Below are 27,768 nucleotides of genomic sequence, written 5' to 3'. Positions count from 1 at the left end.
ATCTGAATTTCTTCTTGGAGAAGTATCTGTTCCTATCCTGTGCCCATTTTGTAATTTGGTTATTTGCCTTTTGCGTGTTGAGACGTGTGAGTTCTTTATGTATTTTGGATGTTAACCCCTTGTCGGATATGTCATTTACAAATATATTCTCCCATACTGTAGGATGCCTTTTTGTTCTGCTGAAGGTGTCCTTTGCTGTACAGAAACTTTTTAGCTTGACGTAGTCCCATTTGTTCATTTTTTATTTTGTTTCCCTTGCCTGAGGAGATGCATTCAGGAAAAAGTTGCTCATGTTTATGTCCAAGAGATTTTTCCCTATGTTTTCTCTTAAGAGTTTTATGGTTCATGACTTACATTCAAATCTTTGATCCATTTTCAGTTTACTTCTGTGTATGGGGTTAGACAATAATCCAGGTTCATTCTCTTGCATGTAGCTGTCCAGTTTTGCCAACACCAGTTGTTGAAGAGTCTGTCATTTCCCCATTGTATATCCATGGGTCCTTTATCATATATTAATTGACCATATATATGTGGGTTTATATCTGGACTCTTTATTCTGTTCCATTTATCTATGGGTCTGTTCTTGTGCCAGTACCAAATTGTCTTGATTACTGTGGCTTTGTAGTAGAGCTTGAAGTTGGGGAGTATAATCCCCCCAGCTTTATTCTTTCTTCTCAGGTTTGTTTTGGGCTATTCGGCGTCTTTTGTGGTTCCATATGAATTTTAGAACTATTTGCTCTAGTTCATTGAATAATGCTGTTGGTATTTTGGTAGCGATTGCATTGAATCTATAGATTGCTTTAGGCAGCATGGCCATTTTGACAGTATTAATTCTTCTATCCATGAGCACGGAATGTGTTTCCATTTATTGGTATCTTCTTTAATGTCTCTCATGAATGTCTTGTAGTTTTCAGTGTATAGGTCTTTCACTTCCTTGATTAGGAAGACTAAGTAGGTATTTTAAAAATAAAAGCTAGAAACTTGTTTTGTCATTTTGTTGTAAAGTAATGGTGGCATGTACAAAACCCCTATTTGTACCCTTGAGAAATTTAGAAAAATTTGCTTTAAAAAAGAACCCGCCCTTTTAGAAGCTGGCACATGCCTGTGCATGTGTATGTTGCATGTTTTAGTTCACCAGTAGTTTGTCCCCTGCGTTTTTCCAGTCAGTGATGTGTTCTTCCATTGGGGTGCCTGTGCGCTACCATCTCCATACCCACGTGATATTCTTATTTCCCTAGTTGGCCCAAAGTGTCCATACCAGTACCAGAGCCAGGGCCATACACTGCAGGTGGGGTTGTGCCCTTCTCTCTCACACGGGCCCTTTTCACCAACACTGATTTATTGAAGAGACCAGACCTGTAACCTTGTAGAATATTCCACCTTTTGAATTTCTCTAGTTTTCTTCTTTGTGGCATTTTTAAACTTAGATTTCCTGTGAACTGGATGGAAATTGCATCTACAGCCTCGCACATTAGTAAGTAGTATATGTTGTATCACTTCAGAAAACAGAATTCCTAAATTTCCATTAATTATGCTAAAAATGACCACTGGATGAGGCGCTTGCCATTGAATCACTCCGTGTATGTTTTTTTTCTTTTCTTGTGACTTGAAATACACTATGTGGTGCTATTTTAGAACTATACGTATGTTCAGTTTGCCATCAACTATGCGTCTAGTATTTTCAACAACAGTTACTAATACTTGCTTAAGTAAAGTTGTGGGATTAATATATAAATCAAGTACAGAAAACAAATGTATAATCATACATGACTTGATTATTTTTCCTGTAATTCCTGATAAGTGATCAGGAACAGAACAAACAAGACCAAAACAGTTTTTGTGACCTAGTTGCCATTGCTATTGTTTCAATACCTTGTAAGACGTCACACCCCAGGAAACTTGAGACTGCCAAGGATTAAGTTTAGAGTTAGTTAATGGTTGTCTATTAAGTCCCCCCCACAGAATTCTATTGTTGTTAACATGTATTTGCTCAATCAATACGAAGGGTGCCCTCTCAGCACCACTTTTTTATTTTTTATTCTTTTTAAGGTATGATTGATATACATTCTTATGAAGGTTTCACATGAAAGAACAATGTGGTTACTACATTTACCCATATTATCAAGTCCCCACCATACCCCAATGCAGTCACTGTCCATCAGTGCAGCAAGATGCCAGGGATCCATTATGTCTCTTCTCTGTGATACACTGTTCTCCCCATGATCCCCCACTCCACGTGTACTAAACATAATATCCCTTAGGCCCCTTCTCCCTCCCTCCCCACCTGCTGTCCCACACGCCTCCCCTTTGGTAACCACTAGTTCATTTTTGGAGTTTGTGAGTTTGATGCCATTTTTTTCCTTTAGTTTTGCTTCATTGTTATACTCCACAAATGAGGGAAATCATTTGGCATTTGTCTTTCTCCACCTGGCTTATTTCACTGAGCATAATGTCCTCCAGCTCCATCCATGTTGTTGCAAATGGTAGGATTTGTTTCTTTCTTATGGCTGAATAGTATTCCATTGTGTATATGTACCACATCTTCTTTATCCATTCATCTACTGATGGACATTTAGTTTGCTTCCATATCTTGGCTATTGTAAAAAGTGCTGCGATAAACATAGGGGTACATACGTCTTTTTGAATCTGAGAAGTTGTATTCTTTGGGTATATTCCAAGGAGTGGGATTCCAGGGTCAAATGGCATTTCTATTTTTAGTTTTTTGAGGAACCTCCATATTGCTTTCCACAATGGATGAACTAGCTTGCATTCCCACCAGCAGTGTAGGAGGGTTCCCCTTTCCCCGCATGCTCGCCAGCATTTGTTGTTCTCAGTCTTTTCGATGCCGGCCATCCTTACTGGTGTGAGGTGATATCTCATTGTGGTTTTAATTTGCATTTCCCTGATGATTAGTAATGTGGAGCATCTTCTCCTGTGTCTGTTGGCCATCTGAATTTCTTCTTTGGAGAACTGTCTCTGCACATCCTCTACCCATTTGTTAATCGGGTTATTTGCTTTTTTGGTGTTGAGGTGTATAAGTTCTTTATATATTTTGGGTGTTAACCCCTTGTCAGATATGTCATTTACAAATATATTCTCCCATACTGTAGGATGCCTTTTTGTTTTGTTGATGATGTCCTTTTCCATACAAAAACTTTAGTTTGATATAGTCCCATGAGTTCATTTTTGCTTTTGTTTCTCTTTCTCGAGGAGATGGGTTCAGGAAGAAGTTGCTCATGCTTATATTCAGGAGATGTTTGCCTATGTTGTCTTCTAAGAGTTTTACGGTTTCATGACTTACATTCAAGTCTTTAATTCATTTTGAGTTTACTTTAGTGTATGGGGTTAAACAATAATCTGGTTTCATTCTCTTGCATGTAGCTGTCCAGTTTTGCCAACACCAGCTGTTGAAGAGGCTGTCATTTCCCCATTGTATGTCCATTGCTCCTTTATCATATATTAATTGACCATATATAGTTGGGTTTATATCTGGGCTCTCTATATTCTGTTCCATTGGTCTATAGGTCTGTTCTTGTGCCAGAACCAAACTGTCTTGATTGCTGTGGCTTTGTAGTAGAGCTCAAAGTTGGGGAGTGTAATTCCCCATTTTATTCTTCCTTCTCAGGATTGCTTTGGCTATTCGAGGTCTTTTGTGGTTCTGTATGAATTTTAGGACGATTTTCTCTAGTTTGTTGAAGAATGCTGTTGGTATTTTGATAGGGATTGCATTGAATCTATAGATTGCTTTAGGCAGGATGCTCATTTTGACAATATTAGTTCTTCCTATCCATGAGCACGGGATGTGTTTCCATTTATTGGTATTTTCTTTAATGTCTGTCATGAGTGTCTTGTAGTTTTCAGAGTATAGGTCTTTCACTTCCTTGGTTAGGTTTATTCCTAGGTATTTTATTCTTTTTGATGCAATTGTGAATTGAATTGTTTTCCTTATTTCTCTCTCTCTGCTAGTTCATTGCTAGTGTATAGGAATGCCACAGATTTCTGTGTATTAATCCTGCAACTTTGGTGAATTCAGATATTAGATCTAGTAATTTAGGGTTTTTTATGTACAATATCATGTCATCTCAGCACCCCTCTTGTGCTGTTATGCCTTGAGTCCCATGGCTGGTCCTTTCAGGTCTTCGATATCTCATTGCGTCTCCTCCCTTATCTGCAGGTCATAGGCAGGGAGGGACTGACAAGTGGCACCCAAACAGGGATCTTGAGCTTAGACAGAATAGGGTCAGGGCCTCCAGAAAAAGCAAGGCAGGATATTTGCAGTCAGAGCAATGTAACTACATGCAAGGAAACCCCCTATCAAAACTCTGTGTTAAACATTCAGCTCTAGAGTCATTCTTCAGTGAGATCAGTTAAAGCTTGAAAGACCAGGAGTAACCTGGTCTGGAATGTTTGGGTGTTCTGCAAATAAAGAAGGGTATCTCAACACAACCCCGTGACTTCACTGTAACAGCCCTAGCAAACAGACAACAACCCAGCCCACCTTAGGGGCAGGGCAGGTGGTACAAGTCCACACCCTAAGCCCTCTCTTCACATTATCAAAGCATATGTAGCATGGGATGCATTCTTCCTGCTCTAATAGATTATCCTGGAAATAGTCATGAAAGATTTCTCCGAGTTCTGCTGTCTGATTGTAATGACAATTTGAAGCTTTTAGATCCCACCTCTGTTGCAGTTGCAGCTGCATTCATCCTGCCATTTCCTGGGTTTGTTGGTGGAATGCAAAAAGAAATATCTAAGCTGGCTTGTGTTTACAATAAGACAATGAATTTGACTGCTACTGTATTATCTGAACTCAATCAAGAGCTAGGAGAAGTGCGAGTTGTGGTGCTTCAGAATCGTGTTACTATAGAAGTCTGCTGTTAAAAGACTATATGGGGGGCGGAGCCAAGATGGCGGCGTGAGTAGAGCAGCAGAAATCTCCTCCCAAAACCACATATATTTTTGAAAGTACAACAAAGACAACTCTTCCTAAAAGACCATATGGGATGTGAGCAGTTTCCAGGAATGTGTTGTTTTAATTTGTCTGATTTTTCTCAAACTATTCAAAATCAATTAGACAATATTCATCATATTATTAATAAGTTTTCACAAATGCCTGGGTGACCTAACTGGTTTTCTTTGTTTCATTGGATATGGCCTGTAATTGTAGGTCTGCTTTTGTTATGTATCTGTATTCCTGTTCTGTTAATGTGTGTACGTAATTTAATTAGTTTGTTTAAACGTATACATGCTTACATTACAAGAAGTTGTATCAAAGAAATAATCTTCTCATATTTTCTTTCTATAGCTTTTCTTTTTCCTTCCTAAATACAGCCCTTTACTAGATTTCGTGCCTCATACTTAAAATTACTGTGTATCATAATCCTTCCAGCTGGTAAAGATACCTCAAGACATGTGCTGGACATAGAAGCCACAGGGCATAAATCTGCAAAGAAGTAAGAAGCTAACCTTTTCAAAGAATATTGCTTCTCTCTCACCAACTTCATATCTCCCTGTATGGCCCCGAAGATGGCTGGTTAGCCAGAGACGGGTAAGATTCCTCAAGGGAGGAACAACCTAAGACAGGCACAGTCGCAGGGGGGCCATCAGGTGAGTAATTGGGGGTCAACTGAGGTGAGGCTTAGAACCTCACCCCCCCAGTTTTGAGAGAAGGCTTGTGTACCAATGGCTGTTTTGTTGCCCTTGTCTAGCTCGGATCAATACCTAGTCTATAAGGCACTGACCTGACCGCCTACACTTGCTTTCCTACTGCACTAAACTCTACTTTCCATCTTTATATTACATCACAAGATTTAAAAAATAAAAAATAGGTTATCTTTTATGAAAAAGTAAACTGTGTTAAAAAGCTTTCTATTAGAAACTAATCTTTATTACATTTACCTACTACTTCAACATTTTATTTAAAAAAATAAGGGGGAAATGTGGGATTAATATATCAAGTATAGAAATCAAATGTATAATCATATATGAGTTGATTGTTTTTCCTGTAATTACTGATAAGTGATCAGGAACAGAAAACAAACAAGACCAAAACAGTTTCTGTGACCTAATTGCCCTTGCTATTGTTTCCATACTTTGTAAGACTTCGCGCCCCAGGAAGCTGGAGACTGCTGAGGATTAAGTTTAGAGTTAGTTAATGGTTGTCTATTAGGTCCCCCACCCACACAGAAGTCTATTGTTGATAACATGTATTTGCTCAGTAAATACGAAAGGTGCGCTCTCAGCACCACTCTTGCGCTGATACGTCTTGAGTCCCCTGGCTGGTCCTTTCATGTCTTGGATATCTCATCGCATCTCCTCCCTAATCTGCAGGTCAGAGGCAGGGAGGGACCGACAAAAGTAATTTTATTAGGGTTTCATTATAATGTTTTTCTAGTGATTCCATGATCCATTTATTAGCTGGTTTTCTTTTATGGGGATTGAGCTTTCCCCTATCTAAGTGGGGTTCTTTGGTTACCCTGAAACCAAATTTCCTACTGAAAAGGTAGAATGAATGGTCACTTCCCTTTCATAACCAGTTTTCAAAGTAAAGTGTTATGTAAATAGCCACAAAACAAAATTTTATAGCCTGCTTTAAAATCATCTAAACAGAGTTTCAGTGGGTTTTGAATGCATTTGCTAAATGTTTTAAAAATATGCAGCACTTAACCATTCGTTTTTAACATCTGATAAATATTTGGAAAGTTGGAAATTTCCTAACCAAACATAGCTCATTATCTGCTGGTATTAAAAATTGAGTGAATCATCTGTGCCTTTGCTTTTACATATCGTGGTGTGAAGTACCTTTTTTAGTAATGCCACACATTAAATGAAGAATTTGAATTTAATCCAATAGCTGAACTTACAACTAGGCTTTTCAGTCAAGATTTTTAAAAAATGAAGCATATAGTCACATTAACTTTTAAATTTAATAACATTTTAGCGAACAGAGGGTTTTTTTAAGCATAATATTTGTTGTAGATATGATTGTCACTTTTTACTTTTATAAACTTTATAATAAAACTTTATAATGGAGGTGATGTGTTACTACACTAGTAGGTGCAAACATTAATTTCCAGTTGTAAAACCAGTTATTTGGAAGAGGCCAGTTCAAAAGTTCTAGGTTCACACTGAGCTGCCTTTTAATTTTGGGTTAGGTACAGTAGCTGCCATGAATTGAGCATTCAGTAAGTGTCATTCTTTTTCTCTTCCTATTTCCTAGTTCTACCTGCCATTACTACACCTTAAATCTGCCTTTTGTATTAAAAAACAAGGAAGTTGCCCTTCTGTATTACTGGTATTAACTTTGGTTACATATTGATACCCAGTATTTATATTTTCTGGCAGACATATAGTATTCAGCTCTTTCACAGTTTAAATGTACTTTTGAGGGCTAGCCTGGAAAAATAACCATCCTTTCTAACATTTTTCTGTGGTCAGAGCAGTCTGAGTATAAGATAAATGACACAAGCAAACTGCCGGTATATAGCCTGCAAATTTGTTTTCCTCCTAGGTTCAATAGGTTACTTTGGTACAGCTAATTGTGGTAGCATGTACATTCCCTTTTCAAAATTTATCACTCTATATTGTTATTTTTATGTTTAAGCCATTTTTATAGCCTTTAGAGATGCTTGCTTATCTTCTAAACATTTATATTAAAAGTTATGATAGTAGTTAAATTCTAGGACTATATTCAGTAGTCTTTGAGTCAAGTCCTAAATTGCATAAAATTTGAGATTTCTTCCACAGTTATGATAGGGCTCAAGGACTTAATTTGTTATTTAGTGATAGTCTTTTGAACCCGTGGTCCACTTTTTCTTAATGACTTAATGATTTTAGATATAGAGTAGTCAGTGCTGGGATAGCGTGGCTGCAGGGTGAGGGGGTCAGAGAAGTTCAGGCGAGGGGAGCCTAGGAGAGAGGATGTAGCATCAGTCTGGATGGGCCAGCAGACCAGAGGATGATGCCTGGGTGGGGGGCAGCCAGGGTGTAGACCCTCATTCCTGGCAGGCAGCAACCTGGCAGCTGTAAACCAGGCACCAGGTCAGACGAGGTGTGCTGGAGTCCCAGAAGGGGGCAGCGTGGGTCCCACTGATGCCAGGGTTCTTGTTTACGAAGCCGAAGAATGAGCTTCACAAACACTCAAAGTAGGAGAGCAAGGTACAGGCTTTTATTTAGAGATAAAGTGAGAGAATAGAGCTCCCTGCTCACGCCAGGAGGGGACAAGAGAGTCCATAGTGGTGTGTTGTCTAGGAGGTTTTATAGGCAGTTAAGGATTTTTCGAGAACATGAAGAAAACTTAGGGGTGTGGACTTGTTAAGTGGTCTCTGAATATTTAGAATTAACTTAACACAAGCAACTTCCTTTGATAATTTCTCTCTGAGATACCAGCATCTTGGTCTGGGAGCATATGAAACAAGGCCACCTGCTCAGCCCCCAAGGTGGGCTGAAGTATTGTTTGCTAAAGAGTAAGTTAAGAATTTCTAATGTCTTAACTTCTTGGGTATTAAAATGCAATCTGATCTTTAAGGTGGAATTTTTCTTGCCTTTTACTGTGTTGTTTATGCCTGGGCTTACTTGCTAAATTAGTTGCCCAGTTTGCAAAATCACTTCATCAGATCTGAAGGAGGAAGACAGCACATAGGCCTGGGCCTTTTAGTATGCTAAAGTGAATCTTACACATAATTATAAATGGTTAGCATAATAAAACATTGCTACTCTTTTTTATCTGGGGAACATTAACTGATCTCACTGAAGAATGATTCTACAGCTGAATGTTTAACACAGAGTTTTAGTAGGGGGTTTCCTTGCATGTAGTTACATTGCTCTGACTGCAAATATCCCGCCCTACCCGTTCTGGAGGCCCTCACCCTACTCTGATTCAGCCACAGTCCCTGTCTCACCACCAGGAAAGGCCCTGTGGCAGAGGCAGCGGCTGTAATCACCACAGTCCATTGCCGCTTTAGGTCCCTTCTCACCCTCGGGAGCCTGACAGATGACACTTCGGCTGCCCCGTGGTACTGTATTTGCTCAGTGGTATTAGTTGGGGGAAAGGAGAGAGAAATGTCCCACTGGCCATCCACGATCTTGGATTGCGGATGTGTGGAGCTCCATGGAGTTCTGGATCCTATCCTTATTTCAGGCCTTGTTTGCGGTACTGTGGTTTCCTGTCTTGTAAGTAGGGCCCTCTTCCATCAGTTACAAGTGGAGAGATCCCAGGTGAATGGTTACCACCACAGGGTGGGCAGTAGTTCACGTTACTTGATGTGACAAGTATTTTCAAATAGTAGTTTGTCTTTGCCAGTGTTTAAAAGTTAGGAGGTTTCATCAGAAAGACTAAGACTTTTTACTTTGTCTTAAAATAACATAGCTCCACTCACATGGTATATCTATGGGCACTTCTACCCAGGGCCAGCCCCTCACACCTAGCAACTCTCTGGTCTTAGCAGGTGCAGGGAGGCCCCCCCTTTTTTAAATTTTTTATTAACGTATTATTGACACACACTGTTAGGAAGGTTTCACATGAAAAAACAATATGGTTACTACATTTACCCATATTATCAAGTCCCCACCCATACACCAATGCAGTCGCTGTCCATCAGTGCAGTAAGATGCCACAGATTCACTGTTTGCCCTGTCTGTGCTACACTGTTTGCCCTGTGACCCCCCACACCATGTGTACTAAACATAATACCCCTCAATCCCCATCTCCCTCTCTCCTGACCCGCCCTACCACACCCCTCCCCTTTGGTAACCACTAGTCCCTTTTTTTTTTTTAATTTTGGTATTATTAATCTACAATTACATGAGCAATATCATGGTTACTAGACTCCCCCATCATCAAGACCCCACCACATACCCCCATTACAGTCACTGTCCATCAGCGTAGTAAGATGCTATAGAACCACTACTTGTCTTCTCTGTGTTGTACCGCCCTCCCTGTACCCCCCCTCCACATTATGTCTGCTAATCATAATGCCCCTTTTCCCCCATGTCCGTCCCTGCTCACCCATCCTCCCCAGTCCTTTTCCCTTTTGTAACTTAGTCCATTCTTGGGTTCTGTGAGTCTGCTGCTGTTTTGTTCCTTCAGTTTTTTTCTTTGTTCTTATACTCCACATATGAGTGAAATCATTTGATACTTGCCTTTTTCCACCTGTCTTATTTCACCAGGCATAATACTCTCTAGCTCCATCCATGTTGTTGCAAATGGTAGGATTTGTTTTCTTCTTATGGCTGAATAATATTCCATTGTGTATATGTACCACATCTTTATCTATTCATCTACTGAAGAACACTTAGGTTGCTTCCATTTCTTGGCTATTGTAAATAGTGCTGCGATAAACATAGCGGTGCATATGTCTTTTTCAAACTGGACTGCTGTATTCTTAGGGTAAATTCCTAGGAGTGGAATTCCTGGGTCAAATGGTATTTCTATTTTTTTTTTTTGAGTTTTTTGAGGCACCTCCATACTGCTTTCCACAGTGATTGAACTAATTCACATTCCCACCAGCAGTGTAGGAGGGTTCCCCTTTCTCGACATCCTCGACAACATTTGTTGTTTGTCTTTTGGATGGTGGCTATCCTTCCTGGTGTGAGGTGATATCTCATTGTGGTTTTAATTTGCATTTCTATGTTGATTAGGGATGTGGACCATCTTTTCATGTGCCTGTTGGCCTGTCTGAATTTCTTCTTTGAAGAAGTGTCTTTTCAGATCCTGTGCCCATTTTTTAATTGGATTGTTTGTATTTTGTTTGTTGAGATGTGTGAGTTCTTTATATATTTTGGATGTCAACCCTTTATCAGATATGTCATTTATGAATGTATTCTCCCATCCTATAGGATACCTTTTTGTTCTTTTGATGGTGTCCTTTGCTGTACAGAAGCTTTTCAGCTTGATGTAGTCCCACTTGTTCATTTTTAATTTTGTTTTCCTTGCCCGGGGAAGATATGTTCGTGAAGAAGTTGCTCAAGTTTATGTCCAACAGTTTTTTGCCTATGTTTTTTTCTAAGAGTTTTATGGTTTCATGACGTACATTCAGGTCTTTGATCCATTTTGAATTTACTTTTGTGTATGGGTTTAGGCAATGATCCAGTTTCATTCTCTTACATGTAGCTGTCCAGTTTTGCCAACACCAGCTTTTGAAGAGGCTGTCATTTCCCCATTGTATGTCCATGGCTCCTTTATCATATATTAATTGACCGTATATTTTTGGGTTAATATCTGGACTCTCTATCTTGTTCCACTGGTCTGTGGGTCTGTTCTTGTGCCAGTACCAAATTGTCTTGATTACTGTGGCTTTGTAGTAGAGCTTGAAGTTGGGGAGCATAATCCCCCCACTTTATTCTTCCTTTTCAGGTTTGCTTTGGGCTATTTGACGTATTTTGTGGTTCCATATGAATTTTAGAACTATTTGCTCTAGTTCGTTGAAGAATGCTGTTGGTATTTTGTTAGAGATTGCTTTGCATCTGTAGATTGCTTTGGGCAGGATGGCCAATTTGACAATATTAATTCTTCAATCCATGAGCACAGAATGTGTTTCATTTATTGGTATCTTCTTTAATTTCTCTCATGAGTGTCTTGTAGTTTTCACAGTATAGGTCTTTCAGTTCCTTGGCTAGGTTTATTCCTAGGTATTTGATTCTTTTTGATGCAATTGTGAATGGAATTGTTCTCCTGATTTCTCTTTCTGTTAGCTCGTTAGTGTATAGAAAAGCAACAGATTTCTGTGTATTAATTTTGTATCCTGCAACTTTGCTGAATTCAAATATTAGTTGTAGTAGTTTTGAAGTGGAATCTTTAGGGTTTTTTATGTACATTGTCATGTCATCTGCAAATAGTGACAGTTTTACTGCTACCTTACCAATCTGGATGCCTTATAGTTCTTTTTTTAGTCTAATTGCCATGGCTACGACCTCCAGTTCTATGTTGAATAACAGTGCGGAGAGTGGGCATCCCTGTCTTGTTCCCTATCTTAAAAGAAAAGCTTCCAGCATCTTACTGTTAAGTATGATGTTGGCTGTGGATTTGTCATATATGGCCTTTGTTATGTTGAGGTACTTGCCCTCTATACCCATTTTGTTGAGAGTTTTTATCATGAATGGATGTTGAATTTTGTCGAATGCTTTTTCAGCATCTGTGGAGATGATCATGTGGTTTTTGCCCTTTTTGTTAATGTGGATGATGTTGATAGATTTTCAGATGTACCATCCTTGCGTCCCTGAGATGAATCCCACTTGATCATGGTGTGTGAGCCTCTTGATGTATTTTTGAATTTGGTCTGCTAATATTCTGTTGAGTATTTTTGCATCTATGTTCATCAGGGATATTGGTCTGTCCAAATTTTCTTTTTTTGGTGGGGTCTTACCCTGGTTTTGCTATTAGAATAATGCTGGCTTCATAGAATGAGTTTGGAAGTATTCCTTCCTCTTCTGTTTTTCGGAAAACCTTAAGGAGAATGGGTGTTATGTCTTCTCTATGTCTGATAAAATTCAGCAGTGAATCCGTCTTGCCCAGATGTTTTGTACTTGGGTAGTTTTTTGATTACCGATTTAACTTCATTGCTGGCATTTGGTCTGTTTAGATTTTCAGTTCCTTCCTTGGTTAGTCTTGGAAGGTTGTATTTTTCTAGGTTTTCCAGCTTATTAGCATATAGATTTTCATAGTATTCTCTAATAATTCTTTGTATTTCTGTGGGGTCCATCGTGATTTCTCCTTTCTCATTTCTGATTCTGTTGATGGGGGTAGATTCTCTTTTTCTCTTACTAAGTCTGGCTACTGGTTTATGTATTTTGTTTATCTTTCTCAAAGAACGAGATCTTGGTTTCATTGATTTATTCTATTGTTTTATTCTTCTCAATTTTATTTATTTCTTCTCTCATCTTTATTATTTCTTTCCTCCTGCTGACTTTGGGCCTCATTTGTTCTTTGTTTTCCAATTTCAATAATTGTGACTTTAGACTATTCATTTGGGATTGTTCTTCTTTAAATAGGCCTGGATTGCTACATACTTTCCTCTTGGAACTGCCTTTGAACTGCCTTTGCTCCATCCCACAGCAGTTGTAGCCCCCATTTTTTGAAAGTTCACATTATGCCATTTCCACTTTAATGAAAAACATATGTTAATAAGCCCTACCTCTTTTTGCTAACAGAAAGAAATTCAAAGAGGATTTCCACTTCTACAGAAAAAGCCAAAAAGAGAAATAGCACGCAGTATTGGTTTGCCACCAGCTGTGGAGGCAGCGCCCGCCCTGTACATGGGGGTGATGGCACCAGACTCCTTCCCAGGGCCTTTCTGAGCACCTCTGCGTCATCTCCATTTATTTTGTTCATTCATTAGCAAGATGCGTCCTCATGTAGTAGAAAAACCAAGAGGTTTTTTTTTTTTCAGGTCTGGGAACAAGCAAACGATTTCCCATATAAACTAATGATAATCACTTCTTTTTTTATGCTGGTTCACCTTTGAGAATTTCCTAGCAATGCTGTATTTTCATGTAGCAGGGGAAAGCTGTAGATGTTTGCCACTCAGTGTGTGTGTGTTTGTAATTAAAAAGTTAAAACCGTTGAAATGTAAGGCCATCTGTTTGTTTATATGTGATTGAGGATTCTTTTACTAGTACTTGTTTAGGAGTTGTGAAAATGGTTTATCTTACGTTATCATAACGTCTTTTTCCTGCTCACCTTCTTTACTATCATCAGTTGGGTCTTTTAAGCTTATTTCCAGTTAAGCTTATTTCCAACTTGCATTGATTCCTGAACATTCAGTGTTAATCTGGAGGGAGTGGTTTTATAAAAAAAGATCAATCAAGTTCTTGGCATATGAAAGACTGTCATCTGGCTTCCCACGATCCCACCTGAGGGCCCAACTCCACCACACGCCTGAGGCTGCCAGTGGCAGAACCTATTCCTCAGGAATGAGAGTCCTTGGGGAGGCTGCTGGGCAAGAGAATCGAGCCTGGATGCTCCTCAGATTCTGTGCTGAAACAAAGCTGTAAGGGGCTGGAAATGGGGGTCACCCAGCATGGACGGGGTGGGCTAGAGTGGACCGAGAGTGTCCGGATTGGGAACGTGTTCTCTAGGTGTCTTCCACTTCCCATGTTGCAGAGGTTGCCTGCGAGAACTGGAGGTGGCAAGCAGCCTGATTTCACATCTAGACATGTAATGAAGCTTAGCCTTCTCTCTTGGGTCCTTCCTTCCAGAGCCTGTAATGGGACTCCATTGCTGCAGCTGCCTGGGGCCGACATTGGAGGGGCAGCCATGGGGACAGGTGTGGGTACAGTCGTTGGGTGTGGGACAGCAGGAGCACCAGGAAGTCAGTGTGGGGGCTGTGGAAGGCCATGGGCCCCAGATACCCATCCCTGCCAGGCGGCCTTGGCCCTCCTGGCCCCATCTGCTGCTGGCTGCAGCTTGTCCCCCCTGTTTCAGCCACCTGAGCAGGATCCCTGACAAGGGAGGCTCTCATCATTTATGTCAAGACCCCCCTGGTGAGGTGTGCAAAGCACAGACTACTGGAGCATGTCAGCCATGCAGGGAGCCTGTGGAAAATGTTTCTCCCGCCATGTCCCCTTCAGCTTCCCAGACCCCTCTGCTGAAGCAACCTCTAAGCTGGCCTCCACTGCTTCACCAGGCCCACCGACCTCCACATGTTCTGTTCATGCACACCCCTCCCTGAGTGCCTCTCAACCACCAGAGCTCTTCCTTCCCCTGGACAGCCTTTCACCCCAGCCACTTGCTTCTTCCCCTCCACTACCATGTTCCTCTGACTTAGAATCCCGCCCTCCATCTCTGACAGCCTCCTCTGCCCCCCCCCACCAGACTCCACTCTGACTTTTCCTCAGTGTGACCCAGTGGTACTCCCACTGGGCACTGTCCCACAGAGCTCATCCCCACACACCCCTTGGGCAGCTTCTCCTACTCCAGCCATCTCAGGCCTTGGTCTCCCCGTTTTGGCCCTGTTTTGGTGGCAGGCGGCTGTCAAAGCCTGGAGCCTCTCTGCCTCCTAACAGGGTGGGTCCCAGCCAGTGGCCTCATTCTGGGGAGACCCAGGCATACAGGTAGTGGATGGTACCCCCTCTTTGTTAAGCTGTGATGTCCAGAATCTCCTGGAAGTAGAAATTACAAAGAGAGTGAAGATCAAGATCTGTAAGGAGAGAGAAAAAGATCACATCCAAAACAAGTGGGCTCAGCCTACAACCTGAATTCCTTGGGCAGCACATTGAAACCACGGGGTGCTGAGCAGGACACCACAACCCCTCAACTCTCCTGGAGTACAAAAGGCCAACCAGAACAGCTGCCTGGTTCTCAGCAGCATTCAGATCCCAAAGTCTTGGAGGACCACCTACAGCAGACATATAACCAGCTTTTCTGGGGTCTCCCTTCCCTACATGCCAAATCTTGGGGCCACTGCCTGGATCTCTGAGAGCCCTTCAGCACTGTAGTCTCCATCTTTTTTATTCAATGTAATCTCGAATTGTTACCCATTTCAAATGCAGGCTAAAATTTCTTCACTGTCTTTCCAGTCCCAGCCTCTGTCTCAACTGGAGTTCCAGTCTCAACCCTTGATTCCACACATTCCTTAATTTGAGCCACCAGTTCTGGTTCATGTCGATATCTCAGCCTGTCTCCAATCCTCTATCCCAAACCTACCACCTTGTGCACAGCAGATTAGGACCTGTGGAGTACCTTGCCCTACTTTCCAGAATAAGCCACAATCTCTCATCCCAACTGAGATTCAACACCCAGAATGGCCCACGTTGCAGAAGCAACTAGAAAGTCAGCGGGCTGTATCCTCTGGAGTCAAAAGGCCTCAGGAAGTCTGCAGTGTCCCTACTTCCACCCATCCTGAGGACGCTGCTATGCATCCTGAGAATTTGCCCATCAGTCCTGAGATCTGGAAGGAACTGGAGCAACACCTCCAAGAGTGGTTCATTCACCACTGGTGGGAGCTGCCTGGCAAGATCCGGGAGACTCAGGAACGAGTGCGGCTCCAGGGTGAGTTACCAGGCGCGAGTCAGGGAGAGTGCAAGCATGTACCCTCACGGACCATCCCGTTCACTGGGGAAAGCAGCACGGATGCCCAGAAGGTGGGACAGTGGCTCAGGCAAGACCTGGGCATGGCCCAATGGGCTTCATGGGGCATGTCCTGGCAGATGTCCCCAGTGGCTCAGGAAGCTCCCTGATGATGCTGCAAGTGGTGAGCTCAGAGGAGTCAGAAAGTGACCTGAGGCTCCCAAGGAATGACTCAGGAAGTGATCTACCACGGGAATTAGACCAGAGCATGGAAATCATCCTGAGAAGCCACATGAGAAGGCCACTGGGGAAGTCTGGTGAAGGTCTGAGCTCGGTGAGTGTGCCCCCATCCCAGCTTGCAGTCAGGTGTGCTTTTCCCATGTCAGACACTCACTCAGAAGCCAGAATTCAAGGACTCTTAAAGGGCTGGAAACCCCATGTGAACACCTGCCATGGAACACCCTCTCTTGAGCTGTACATTCGAGAGATGCTGGAAGCACGTACCAGAAGGCTCTGGGCGAAGCACAGGCGGTGTGTACTCCTTAAGGTCCTTAAGGCTTTAACTGTCTCTCAACTGGAAAAGGCTCAACCTTTTCCCATTCTGCAGTTGACCTTACCCCCCACCCCCCAAGGCATCTGTGTGTCCAGCATCCCCGTGAGAGTCAAGTGCCCTGACTTTATGGGAAAACCCCTTGAGGCCTTTCCAGGAGAGATGGTGGAAACCGAGAAGTCAGCTTCCACCGCTGGGAGGCCTCTCCTCTCCCCATCACGTGTGTGTGCGGAAAAGGTCTGGGGAGGGAGCCCATTGGGTGACAACCACAGGCGCCCCACATCCTGTCTGATTGGACAGGAGGTCAGGCCACCATTTCAGCGCCTCACACTCAGCGTCTTGGGTGGAAGCTGTCAGAATGGGGCTACGGAGCAGGCCCAGAGGAGCGGCCTGGAGCTGAGTCCCTGTTCAGCAATGGCCAGGGATGAGCTGAAAGAGGACAGTGGAGGTTGGGCCTCACAGGATGCCTGCGGGAAGGTGACAACACTGGAGGTGAGCTCAACATCATGGTCTTTGAGGGCCCCAGAGACTAGGAAGGCCACGGGGCTCCCAGCTCTTCAGCCACAGTCTAGAGTCACGTTGGAAACAACATCTCAGAACTTAAATGAGCATGCAAGGATTTCAGAAGCTCCAGGGACCAGTGAAAGTCCCTTGTTCTGTATAAAGTCTGTTTCCCTGTTCCCAGAAGAACCATATCCCAACAAAGAGGCTGAGAGTGAGCTGAAGCTCAAGGTGAAGGTACAGTCACAGAACCATCCTCAAGACTGTTCCACACACATGCCACTCTTCAGGGACAATGTGACTTCTCTGGTGCCCCCGTGCCGTCCCCAGAGTGGGCCTACAGGAGAGCATGAAGAGGGGTCTGCGGCACTGGGCCCATGTCAGGCTGTGACTATGAGCCAGCCTGCCTGGGTCCAGGGAGCAGTACACTCCACTGGGAACAGATGCCTCCAGTGCCCACCAGAGGAGATACAGAGGCCTCTGGAAAGTTCTTTCGGAGGAAGGTGGAGGCTCTAGTCCTTCAGAGGATGTTACACCATGAAAAAAGCAAACATCAGGATACTCTGCCAAAACCTAAACTGTCACCAGCCACTGCCCAGAGCCAGGGATCATTCAGAAGCAGTTCAATTTTGGAGAGCGTGGATGCTGAGGCTCAGGCGCTGATGAGAGCGGTCAGACAGATTTTAGAGGAGAAAGTGGCAATTCTCCGTGGACTTCACACCACAGAGTTAAACAGCAGGATTTCCAAGCCCCAGTACATGGGCATTACCACTCCCATGGGCAGTCTCGCTACCCAGAGCCAGGGAAAATGAGTCCTGCACTCTGCAGCCAGCCAGCCAGCCAGCCAGCCAGCAGGGCCAGACTCTTCCTGTCAAGGAAAGGCAAGTCAGACACCGAGAGTCCTTGGAACGTGTCAGCTTGAACAATGAGCAGCTGGACCTGAGGAGCTCCATGTCCTGGTCCTGTTGTGCCCCGTTTCCTTGAGTCCCCTGTGTGGAGCCACAGTCACCAGCCTCAGTCGCGAGATGTAAGAGCAAAACAGGTCTTTATTGCTAGTTCGAACTAGGGTCCCAGTGGCGTGTCAAAACACAGGACTCGGTCTGAGACCCTGAACAAAGTTCCCTTTTCGCTTTTATACTTTTGGAACAGTTAGGGGCTTTCCAAGGGGGGGTGGTCTATTGTGACCTTAGCTGATTGGCTGAGGAGGGTTGCTGGGCAAGGTTTCCACGGGAATGGGCGTGGCTTGAGCGGGGAACTTTGTACTCAAAATGGGGGACACAAAACAAAATGGAGGGACATAGTTATTCAAAATGGAAGACAAAATGGAGGCACATAGTTATTCAAGATGGAGGCACATAGTTTATTCAAGATGGGGGACACAAAATGGAGGGAGGGTCCCACAGTCCCACAGGAAGACTTTTTCTTCTCCAGTCAGTCGCTGCCAGGGTGGACCAGCCATGTGACACATCCCAGGCCAACAGTGACACTGCCCGCGGCACTGCCCTCTTCGCAGAGGTGTCTAGTCTGGGCAACCACAAGGTGCTCTAAGCTTTCCTCGTTGTTGTCCATAAGAAAAAATTGAAACCTTTTTCTCAGCACATCCAAGATATTTAAGGCTCTCCTATAAACAAGTTTTTTTCCCTCATAAAAAGTTAGTGTATCGGCTTCTGTATGTGCAGTGCTCATGATGTGCTTTGGCTTCCAGAAGGGAGGACAGGGAGGGAGGGGTGTGGGGACCTGCAGGATCACTCCTTACACCAGGTCTCTTCCTTGCACCTGTTTTCATAGCACTGTCATTACACAAGTAACACAAAACAAAATGAGGAAACTAACCTATGAAGGTCTCACCCCCTTCCAGGGTCTATTTCGCTGCATTTCTTCTGCTTCCATGCCACTTTGAACTCCAGGCTGCTGTGGAGGGCAGCTGTGCAGAGGCATTACAAAGCTGAGCATTCCTCTCAGGGTCCGGGAAGTATCAGAGCCACGGGAGTGGACGTCTGGGAGGGTGTGCTGGGTCCTGAGGTCAGAAGCAGGAGAAATCTTGCACCTGGGTCTCTTGGTGGGGAACAGATGACTCCTGCCCTCCGGAGCCCCTTCTCTCTCTGATGGAGGCTGGATTGGGGGTGCTCCGTGAACCCAACCTGTTATTGCCTCAATGAAATGGATGTGCACCCACCCCCACCTCTGTCTTTCCCACAGTGTGGAGCAGCATCAGCCAGGATGGCACCATCAGCTGGTGCACGGTGGGGGGTGGAGCATCAGGAAGGCTGCATGGCCATGGTCGGCCCTGTCCCAGATGAACGAATGACCGTGCTCAGGAGTCACCCACCTTCCCCTGTCAGTCCCAGAGGAGGAGTTCTGGAATGAACTAAAGAGGGCCTTGAGCCTTGAGTGTGTGGGGGGTAAAACTGCAGTATTTCCAGAATCCCTCTCCTGGCCTTAGTCTCTCTACACACCCCACTGCAGCTTCTCGCAGGCTCCGGGGCAAGGGGTGGGGAGAGGCTGTTCTCCCCTCCTGCTGTGTGATTGGCCTGGCCCCGTCATCTGCCAGGGATCCGTCTGCAGAGCTTCTCCTATATGGGCAGGGTAGGGAGGTGAGCGCGCTGTGACCGCCCGGAGAAGGAGAGCAAAAGCGGCAGCCCGAGGGGCAAACGGAGCCAGGCCTCACTGTGAGCAATGAGCGGGTTTCTCCTGTTGATGATGGAAGTCTAGCCTTCCCATCACACTGGGTCATTCGTCCTGGACTGGGGGCAGTGCTGCCCCCCAGAGCCACAGAACGGAGTGATCACTTGACTGCTGTGCACTGTAAGCCTCTGGGAGTGAGGAACTGGAAAGGCTAGATGTGTGGAAGGTGGTACCCATGAATGTGCAGAGAACACGGAGCCCCCTGGGGTCTGACGGCCATCTGCGGACCTAGAGGGAAGGAAATGTTAAGAGCTCAGTGACTCATCCCAGGTCCACCCTGGGGTCTCCACCCTGCTCCAGCCCCAGCATAACAGGCCTAGCGAAGCCACCATTAGGTCGCAGGCAGAGGGCCAAACTTCTAGGAGGAAAGCGAATCAGAGCTAGTTCATCTTCTTTCCATTAATTGTTTGGACTCATGTCATTTTTAAGTAACATACCATCAGTTTTAAAATACACTTGTTATGCCCAAAGTCGTGAATCCCAGAAGACCACTGAGGAGCCAACACTGATGCAAAAGCAAAGAGCCTTTACTCGAGCCAACTCGAGTTCAATCTCCCATCTGCACCAACACAGCGGCAAGGTGCTGTGGAGAGAGAGCAAGTTTCAAAAACAGAGATTTTATGAGACTCTAGGGGTGGTTGGTGGGGTGAGGGGCGTGGTCTTGGCTGATTGGCTGTGTCTAGAGGTAGCTGGTGGGGTGATGGTCATGGCTCTGGTGGATTGGCTGGGGAGTTGGCGGGCTTCTTGCTGACTGGTGAGGGGAGAGCCTGGGTCCCAATTGGCTGGAGTAGGATCCGGGGGCTCTCCTGGAAAGGGGTCTTGTTGGGGACATAGTTATTTAACACAGAACAAAATGGAGTCAGTCCCTGGTTTGCCCTTTCACACTTCTGAAAAGGGATGCAACTTACAATAGATATCACTTCAAATTCATAAAAATAAGGTCGTTTTCCTCAAATTTAGTACTAAAAGGTCCATTATTTCTTACTCTCCAGTTTTACTTACCTTTATTTTGAATTATTAAAAAGAAATATAACACATCTCTCATCACATCACCAAGAAAACCTAATTCCTCTTATTCTCCTTGACAAATGATTAATTCTGGACAGATAGCTTGCTAGGCTGGCTGCCGGCTGTCAGCATTAACTCCTTGTAAGTCCCAAGTATAAACCATACACTATAAACTACCTCTTTCATCGTTTTTTTTTTCTGTTTTTTTTTTCACTGAGTGTGTGATACTTAATTTTCCTGTATACTTAAATGTCTCAAGAAGGTTTTAATTCCTTTTGTATTGCATTGATATTTTAATTAACTTTATAGTCATAAAATGATTTATACTCTGTTTTTTAACATCCTGACGAAATGATGAAACGTCAGATCATCCTTTAAAGAAAAATTGATTTTGATTGACATCCGGCTTTTTGACAGCAACATTGGAGATCAGAATACAAGGCAATAACATGTTAAAAAAATTGAAAGGAAACAAGTTTTAAGCCTTTACATTCAGCCAAGGTCTTTTAAACGTGAGGACGCAGAAAAACATGTTATCAGAAAATGAGACCTGAAAAGTATTATCTCACAGAAATCTGTTTGAAAATTTTCTTATAGGAAATATTCCAATAAGAAAAAAAAAACCTAGGAATATGCAATTAGGTTTGTGGAGATAAGGATTGATGTTAGTGATGTTTATTGTATAATAAAAAAATACATGAAAATGTAGCATATTTGAAATAACCCAGAAGCACAGCTTCAGGAAATATCCCCTTGAAATAAGGGCCATGATGATGGAACAAGAAAAAGCAGTGGAGGGGAGAGGAGGTAAGAATACTTGCTTGGTTTGCTGAGATGATGCTAAATTGACACATGTAAGAAACTGAGGAGGAAATTCACATAATATAAAACCATTACGATATTAAAATGTTCCAAATTCAATCAAACAGAAAAACACTTGATCTATAAAATAGAAGATGCAAAAGGTGCAGAAAAAAATAAAGTGTGGAAAATAAAGCATCGAATAAGGTGATAGAAATAAATCTTAATGGAACAATTTAAATAAATCAAGGGAAAGATAGCTGGGCAAGATTTTTAAGTGGCATAAAAAATCAGACAAAATATATTGAAAATAGAGTCATGGAAAAAATAAAGAGGTCAAATATGCATACAAAAAGGACCTAAGTCCAAATTTTGATAAAAGGTTAAATTCAAGATGAGAATGTCGTAAAGGAGGAAATGACATACAGGCCACAGAAGCAATAGTAGCTGCAGAATGTGCTTAAGAATGTGCACATACATGACAATAAAACCAAACAAACTCCAATGCCATTCGCACCAGGGCTGTAGAAAAACATTATGACCACCGAGCTGGGGATACACATTAAGTCCACATGGAGCATCAAGACACATTCAGCACGCGAGTCCCTCAGTGACTCCTGACTTACTGCTGCAGAGGGGACATAGGATGGTATCATAAGGGAATACACAGATGACTCGAAGCTTCCCCTCTCTTTGGAATGGGTTGGACTTGAGGCTCCAGTGGTATGGAGGGGAGGGGAAGGGAAGGCAAGTTTCACCCAGAAAAATATGTGCACCCTAGGGATGTCTGATGAGGCTGCTCTAGACCTGACTCAGCCCCAAGGCTTTGACTCCTAGTCTCATCCTCTACCCTGCAGACCTTAAGGGTCAGTGCTCACCCAGTACCCTTAGCTCACCCTCACCCATTCCTGGCCTCTGGGTGTAGCACAGGTGCATGTCTGAATGTTTGTGTCCTCCCATGATTCACAGGTTGAAATCCTAACTCCTCAAGATGTTAAGATGTGGGGCCATAGGCAGGTGATTCTCAGCCCTTATCCAGGGGATTAGTGCCTTATAAAAGGCTCCAGGAGGTCCTTAAGCCCCTCCCACTGGGAACACAGTGAGAAGCCTCTGGCTGTGAACCAGAAACAGGGCCGTCACTAGAGGTGGCCATACTGGGGCCTTGATCTTGGACTTTTCCTGCCTTCAGAGCTGTGAGAAATACATTTTTGTTGTTTTTAATCTATCTGGTCTGTGGCATGTTGTGATGGCAGCCCCACTGGACTAAGACAACATGCTTCGAACTTACATGGAAAGCGAGAACTATCTTTTGGCAGAATAAGAATAAGACCCATCAAGGCAACATATGAAAAAAAATTTTTAATACATTATGATGGACTCTTGGATTTGAAAATACCTGATTGGTTTGTGAAAAGACGAGTTTGTATGTGTGTGTTTACAGCAAGTCCCAAGAGTACACAATTTAAAGCTTTATTAATGCCATAATTTTAAATGCTACAGACTTACAAATATATCATTTCAAGGATTAACTACTTACAATTCTTTCATACTTAGATTTATGAATTTTGAATAATTATTTTAAATTTTTGTGCCAGTCCATCTGATTGAAAATGGGACAAAGCACTATTCAAAATTCACAAATCTAAATACGTGTAAAATAAATTTAAGTTCTGTGCCTTGGTTTATACCGGGCATAAACATTATGTGGGGAAGGTGGACAGAGGAAATCCTCAGTACAAATCATCAAGAAATGGCTAAAATTCCAGGGTCAACTTAAGAATTTCAAGGTTGATGAAATTGGAGGGCCTCTAGTCAAGATCTCCAATGGACCATGAGAATCAGATAATGTCTGGATGACTGGAAAAACCATCTCTCTGACAAGGTGGATAGGGTTGGAAAAAAGGACTCAGAAGGCCCAGGAGGGTGCAGAGCCCTGTGGGACCAGATGGTGGGGGGGGCCTGTGGTCCCGCCTGCTCCTCCTCTGTCCCCTTCCCTGCCCTCAGGAGCCCTTTGTGACCAGGCCACCCTCTCTGATGCGGGCCTGCTGTGCTGTGCCCAAGCACACGCCCAGAGGTCAGTTGCTCTAGGGCGGCAGTGCGGATCAGATGATGGAGAATCCTCTCCTGTCTCTGCAAAGCGTTCTGGCTACCTGGCTGAGCTCCAGCTCCACCTCCTGGGTGACTGACATCACTGTAGGCATCCTGTGTGGACTGGAGCTCTTCCTCCTGTCACTCCCCTTCTTCCCAAGTGATCCATCTTCACCACCACCTAGAAACATCAGGAAGGTAAGGAGCCCTTGTCCCAGACCGGACACAATGTGAGTCCCTCTTTTCTGTGATTACTTATGCGTTTTGGGTGTCAGCTGTTAGAGGCTCCTGTGATAGGAAAGAAGAGAACATCTTTTCTCAGGAAAGAATCCAAGATCCTCCTTCTAGGCATAAGCCAGGCCAGGCACAAGTTCCAGCAGGAGCATCTATCCCAAGATCCCAGACAGGAGCCAGGTGGGCTAAAGGGTTACAGGCCAAAGTCCCAAACCCAGTGGCCGAGATCCTCAGAATTTGATGTTTGTGGGAGGACAGGCCCCTGGGCACTGATCCACTGGCTGCCTTCCTGGGGCAGGGGTCTGGGGCAGGGGTCTAGATGAGGCTTCATCCAGGCTGACCCGAGGGCAGTGCTGAGCCTGCAGCACCTCTGAGCAGGGGCTGCAGTGGGGCCCAGGCCTCAGGAGGCAGCGTGCGGCCTGACGGAGCTCAGAGGGGCCTGTGGGTCTGAGCATGTGTGTGTTTCTTGAGCAGAGAAATACACTGACGCAAGAAAGCCAGGGCGCGTCTCACGTAGAAAATCCTTCTTTACATTCTTCAAGGAAGGAAAACTGAAAATCTTCAAGGAAGATTCTTCAAGAAAGGAAAACTTTTTATCTACTTTAAAAAACTACAAGAAGGAAAACCTCAAGGCCCATTAGTTAAATGTAGACAGTCATGTTCACGGACGTTGAGACCTGCACCCCATTTGTGAGTCAAGTGAGGCTTGGCCCCAACCTGTCGTGATTTTGGTTTTTTGGTCCCTCAGCATCACCTGGAGCCCAGGGAGAAGAACAGAAGGAGGAGGAAGAGATGTGCAGCTCTGAGAGGTGAGCGCCTCCCTGCCAGCCCTGCCACCCCGAGGCAGCCTCCGTCGCTCCCGCCTGAGGGCCCAGCTCCATGACACCCCTGAGGATGCCAGCGGCAGGGCCTATCCCTCAGGAGTGGGAGCCCGTGGGGAGGCTGCTGGGCAGGAGATCCGAGTCTGGATGCACCCCAGAGTCTGTGCTGGAACAAAGCTGCGAGGGGCTGGAAGTGGGTGTCACCCAGCACGGACGGGGTGGGCTGGAGTGGCCCAAGAGTACCCAGATAGGGAGCGGGAAATCCAGGTCCACGTGTGGACGATGTGTTTAGCTTCCCTCAGGAGCCTCTCTAAGGTGGCCTTGCCCTGTCCCCCACAAAGGGTGGTTATGAGGGTGGCTGTGAGGGCCACAGAGGGTAACGGATGTAGAAGCCCCTTGCAAATGCCAAAGCGTTCCCCATCACGAGCCTTGCCATCGCCGTCAGGGATCCTGCGGCCTGGGACAACGAGGCTCGGGTTCCAGACTCTGAGCTCCCCAAAGTCTCCCCTAAAGGGACATGGCACTCAGGCTCCGATAAGACCCCTAGGTCCCTGCCTTCCCCACCATGACCATGTCTTCCACTTCCCAGGCTGCAGAGTTCGCCTGCAAAAACTGGAGGTGGCAAGCAGCCTGATGTCACATCTAGAGATGTAATGAAGCTTAGACTTCCCTCTCAGGTCCTTCCTCCCAGAGCCTGTAATGGGATTCCAGGGCTGCAGCAGCCTGGGGCTGACTTGGCAGGGGCAGCCGTAGGTCAGGGGTGGGTACAGCAGGAGCACCAGGAAGTCAGTGTGGGGGCTGTGGAGGGCCAGGAGCCCCAGATGCCCACCCCTGCCTGGCCGCCTTGGCCCTCCTGGCCCCATCTGCTGCTGGCTGCAGCTTGTCCCCCCTGTTTCAGCCACCTGAGCAGGATCCCTGACAAGGGAGGCTCTCATCATTTATGTCAAGACCCCCCTGGTGAGGTGTGCAAAGCACAGACTACTGGAGCATGTCAGCCATGCAGGGAGCCTGTGGAAAATGTTTCTCCCGCCATGTCCCCTTCAGCTTCCCAGACCCCTCTGCTGAAGCAACCTCTAAGCTGGCCTCCACTGCTTCACCAGGCCCACCGACCTCCACATGTTCTGTTCATGCACACCCCTCCCTGAGTGCCTCTCAACCACCAGAGCTCTTCCTTCCCCTGGACAGCCTTTCACCCCAGCCACTTGCTTCTTCCCCTCCACCACCATGTTCCTCTGACTTAGAATCCCGCCCTCCATCTCTGACAGCCTCCTCTGCCCCCCCCCACCAGACTCCACTCTGACTTTTCCTCAGTGTGACCCAGTGGTACTCCCACTGGGCACTGTCCCACAGAGCTCATTCCCACACACCCCTTGGGCAGCTTCTCCTACTCCAGCCATCTCAGGCCTTGGTCTCCCCGTTTTGGCCCTGTTTTGGTGGCAGGCGGCTGTCAAAGCCTGGAGCCTCTCTGCCTCCTAACAGGGTGGGTCCCAGCCAGTGGCCTCATTCTGGGGAGACCCAGGCATACAGGTAGTGGATGGTACCCCCTCTTTGTTAAGCTGTGATGTCCAGAATCTCCTGGAAATAGAAATTACAGAGAGTGAAGATCAAGATTTGTAAGGAGAGAGAAAAAGATCACATCCAAAACAAGTGGGCTCAGCCTACAACCTGAATTCCTTGGGCAGCACATTGAAACCACGGGGTGCTGAGCAGGACACCACAACCCCTCAACTCTCCTGGAGCACAAAAGGCCAACCAGAACAGCTGCCTGGTCCTCAGCAGCTCTCAGATCCCAAAGTCTTGGAGGACCACCTACAGCAGACATATAACCAGCTTTTCTGGGCTCTCCCTGCCCTCCGTGGAAAATCACATGGGGCCACTGCCTGGATCTCTGAGACCACTTCAGCACTGTAGTCTCCATCTTTTTTGTTCAATGGAATCTCAAATTGTTACCCAGTTCAAATGCAGGCTAAAATTTCTCCACCATCTTTCCAGTCTCTGCCTCCATCCCAACTGGTTTTCCAATATCAACACTTCATTCCAAACATGCCTCAATTAGAGCCACCAGTTCTGGTTCATGTCCGTATCCCAGCCTATCTCCAATCCCTTCTCCCAAACCTACCTCCTTGTCCACACCAGATTAGGACCTGTGGAGTATCTTGCCCTACTTTCCAGAATAAGCCGCAATCTCTCGTCCCAACTGAGATAGAACATCCAGAATGGCCCACATTGCAGAAGCAACTAGAAAGTTGGCAGGCTCTATTATCCTCTTGGGTAAAAAGGCCTCAGGAAGTCTGTAGCGTCCCTACTTCCACTCATCCTGAGGACAGGGTGGCTGCTATGCTTCCTGAGAATTTTTCTATCAGTCCTGAGATCCGGAAGGAACTGGAGCAGCACCTCCAAGAGCGGTTCATTCGCCACCAGTGGGAGCTGCCTGGCAAGACTCAGGAGACTGGAACTAAAGCGGCTCCAGGGTGAGTTACCAGGCACAGTTCAGGCACAGCGCAAGCATGGACCCGCACTGACTATCACGTACATGGGTGAAAGCAAGTATGCCCAGAAGGTGGGAATGCGGCTCAGGCAAGACCTGGGCACAGGCCTGAAGGGCTTCATGGGGTATGTCCCAGAAGATCTCTTCAGTGGCTCACAAAGCCCCCTAATGAGGTTGCAAGAGGTGAGCTCAGTGGAGTGAGAAAGTGACTTGAGGCTCCTGAGTAACGACGCAGGAAGTGATTTACTAGGGGAATTAGGTAAGAGTATAGAAAATGTCCTGAAAAGCCACGTAAGAAGGATGTTGGGGAAGACCGATGAAGGTCTGAGCTCTGAGTATGCACACATCCCAGCTTGCTGTCAGGTTTGCTTTCCCCATGTTGAACACTCACTCAGGAACTGGAAATCAGGGGTTCTTAAAGGTCTAGAAACCCCGTGTAAACACCTGCCACAGGACTCCCTTCCTTGAGCTGGACACTGGAGAGATGCTAGAAGCACATACCACAAGGCTCCGCGGGAAGCACAGGTGGCATGTACTCCTTAAGGTCCTTAAGGCCATAACTGTATTTAAATTGAAAAAGGCTCAACCC

The 27,768-nt window shown here is 45.1% G+C and overlaps 1 protein-coding gene across 1 annotated transcript in view; it reads left to right on the top strand.

The window, feature by feature from the left end:
- LOC118917158 (spermatogenesis-associated protein 31E1-like) overlaps nt 1-25,862 on the top strand; it is a 227,002-nt gene extending 201,140 nt beyond the window's left edge. The window contains exons 2-4 of the mRNA XM_057498469.1: nt 23,553-23,834; nt 24,619-24,679; nt 25,281-25,862. Of these exons, the coding sequence (XP_057354452.1) occupies nt 23,655-23,834; nt 24,619-24,679; nt 25,281-25,345 (306 nt within the window). The 5' untranslated portion in view covers nt 23,553-23,654 and the 3' untranslated portion in view covers nt 25,346-25,862. The remainder of the gene's footprint in view (nt 1-23,552; nt 23,835-24,618; nt 24,680-25,280) is intronic.
- Nucleotides 25,863-27,768: the final 1,906 nt, after the last annotated feature.

Source organism: Manis pentadactyla, chromosome 3, assembly GCF_030020395.1.
Source record: "Manis pentadactyla isolate mManPen7 chromosome 3, mManPen7.hap1, whole genome shotgun sequence".
In the NCBI taxonomy this organism is placed as follows: Eukaryota; Metazoa; Chordata; class Mammalia; order Pholidota; family Manidae; genus Manis; species Manis pentadactyla.
Note: the sequence above shows the minus strand (reverse complement) of the source record. Positions and strands in the feature narration are given on the sequence as shown.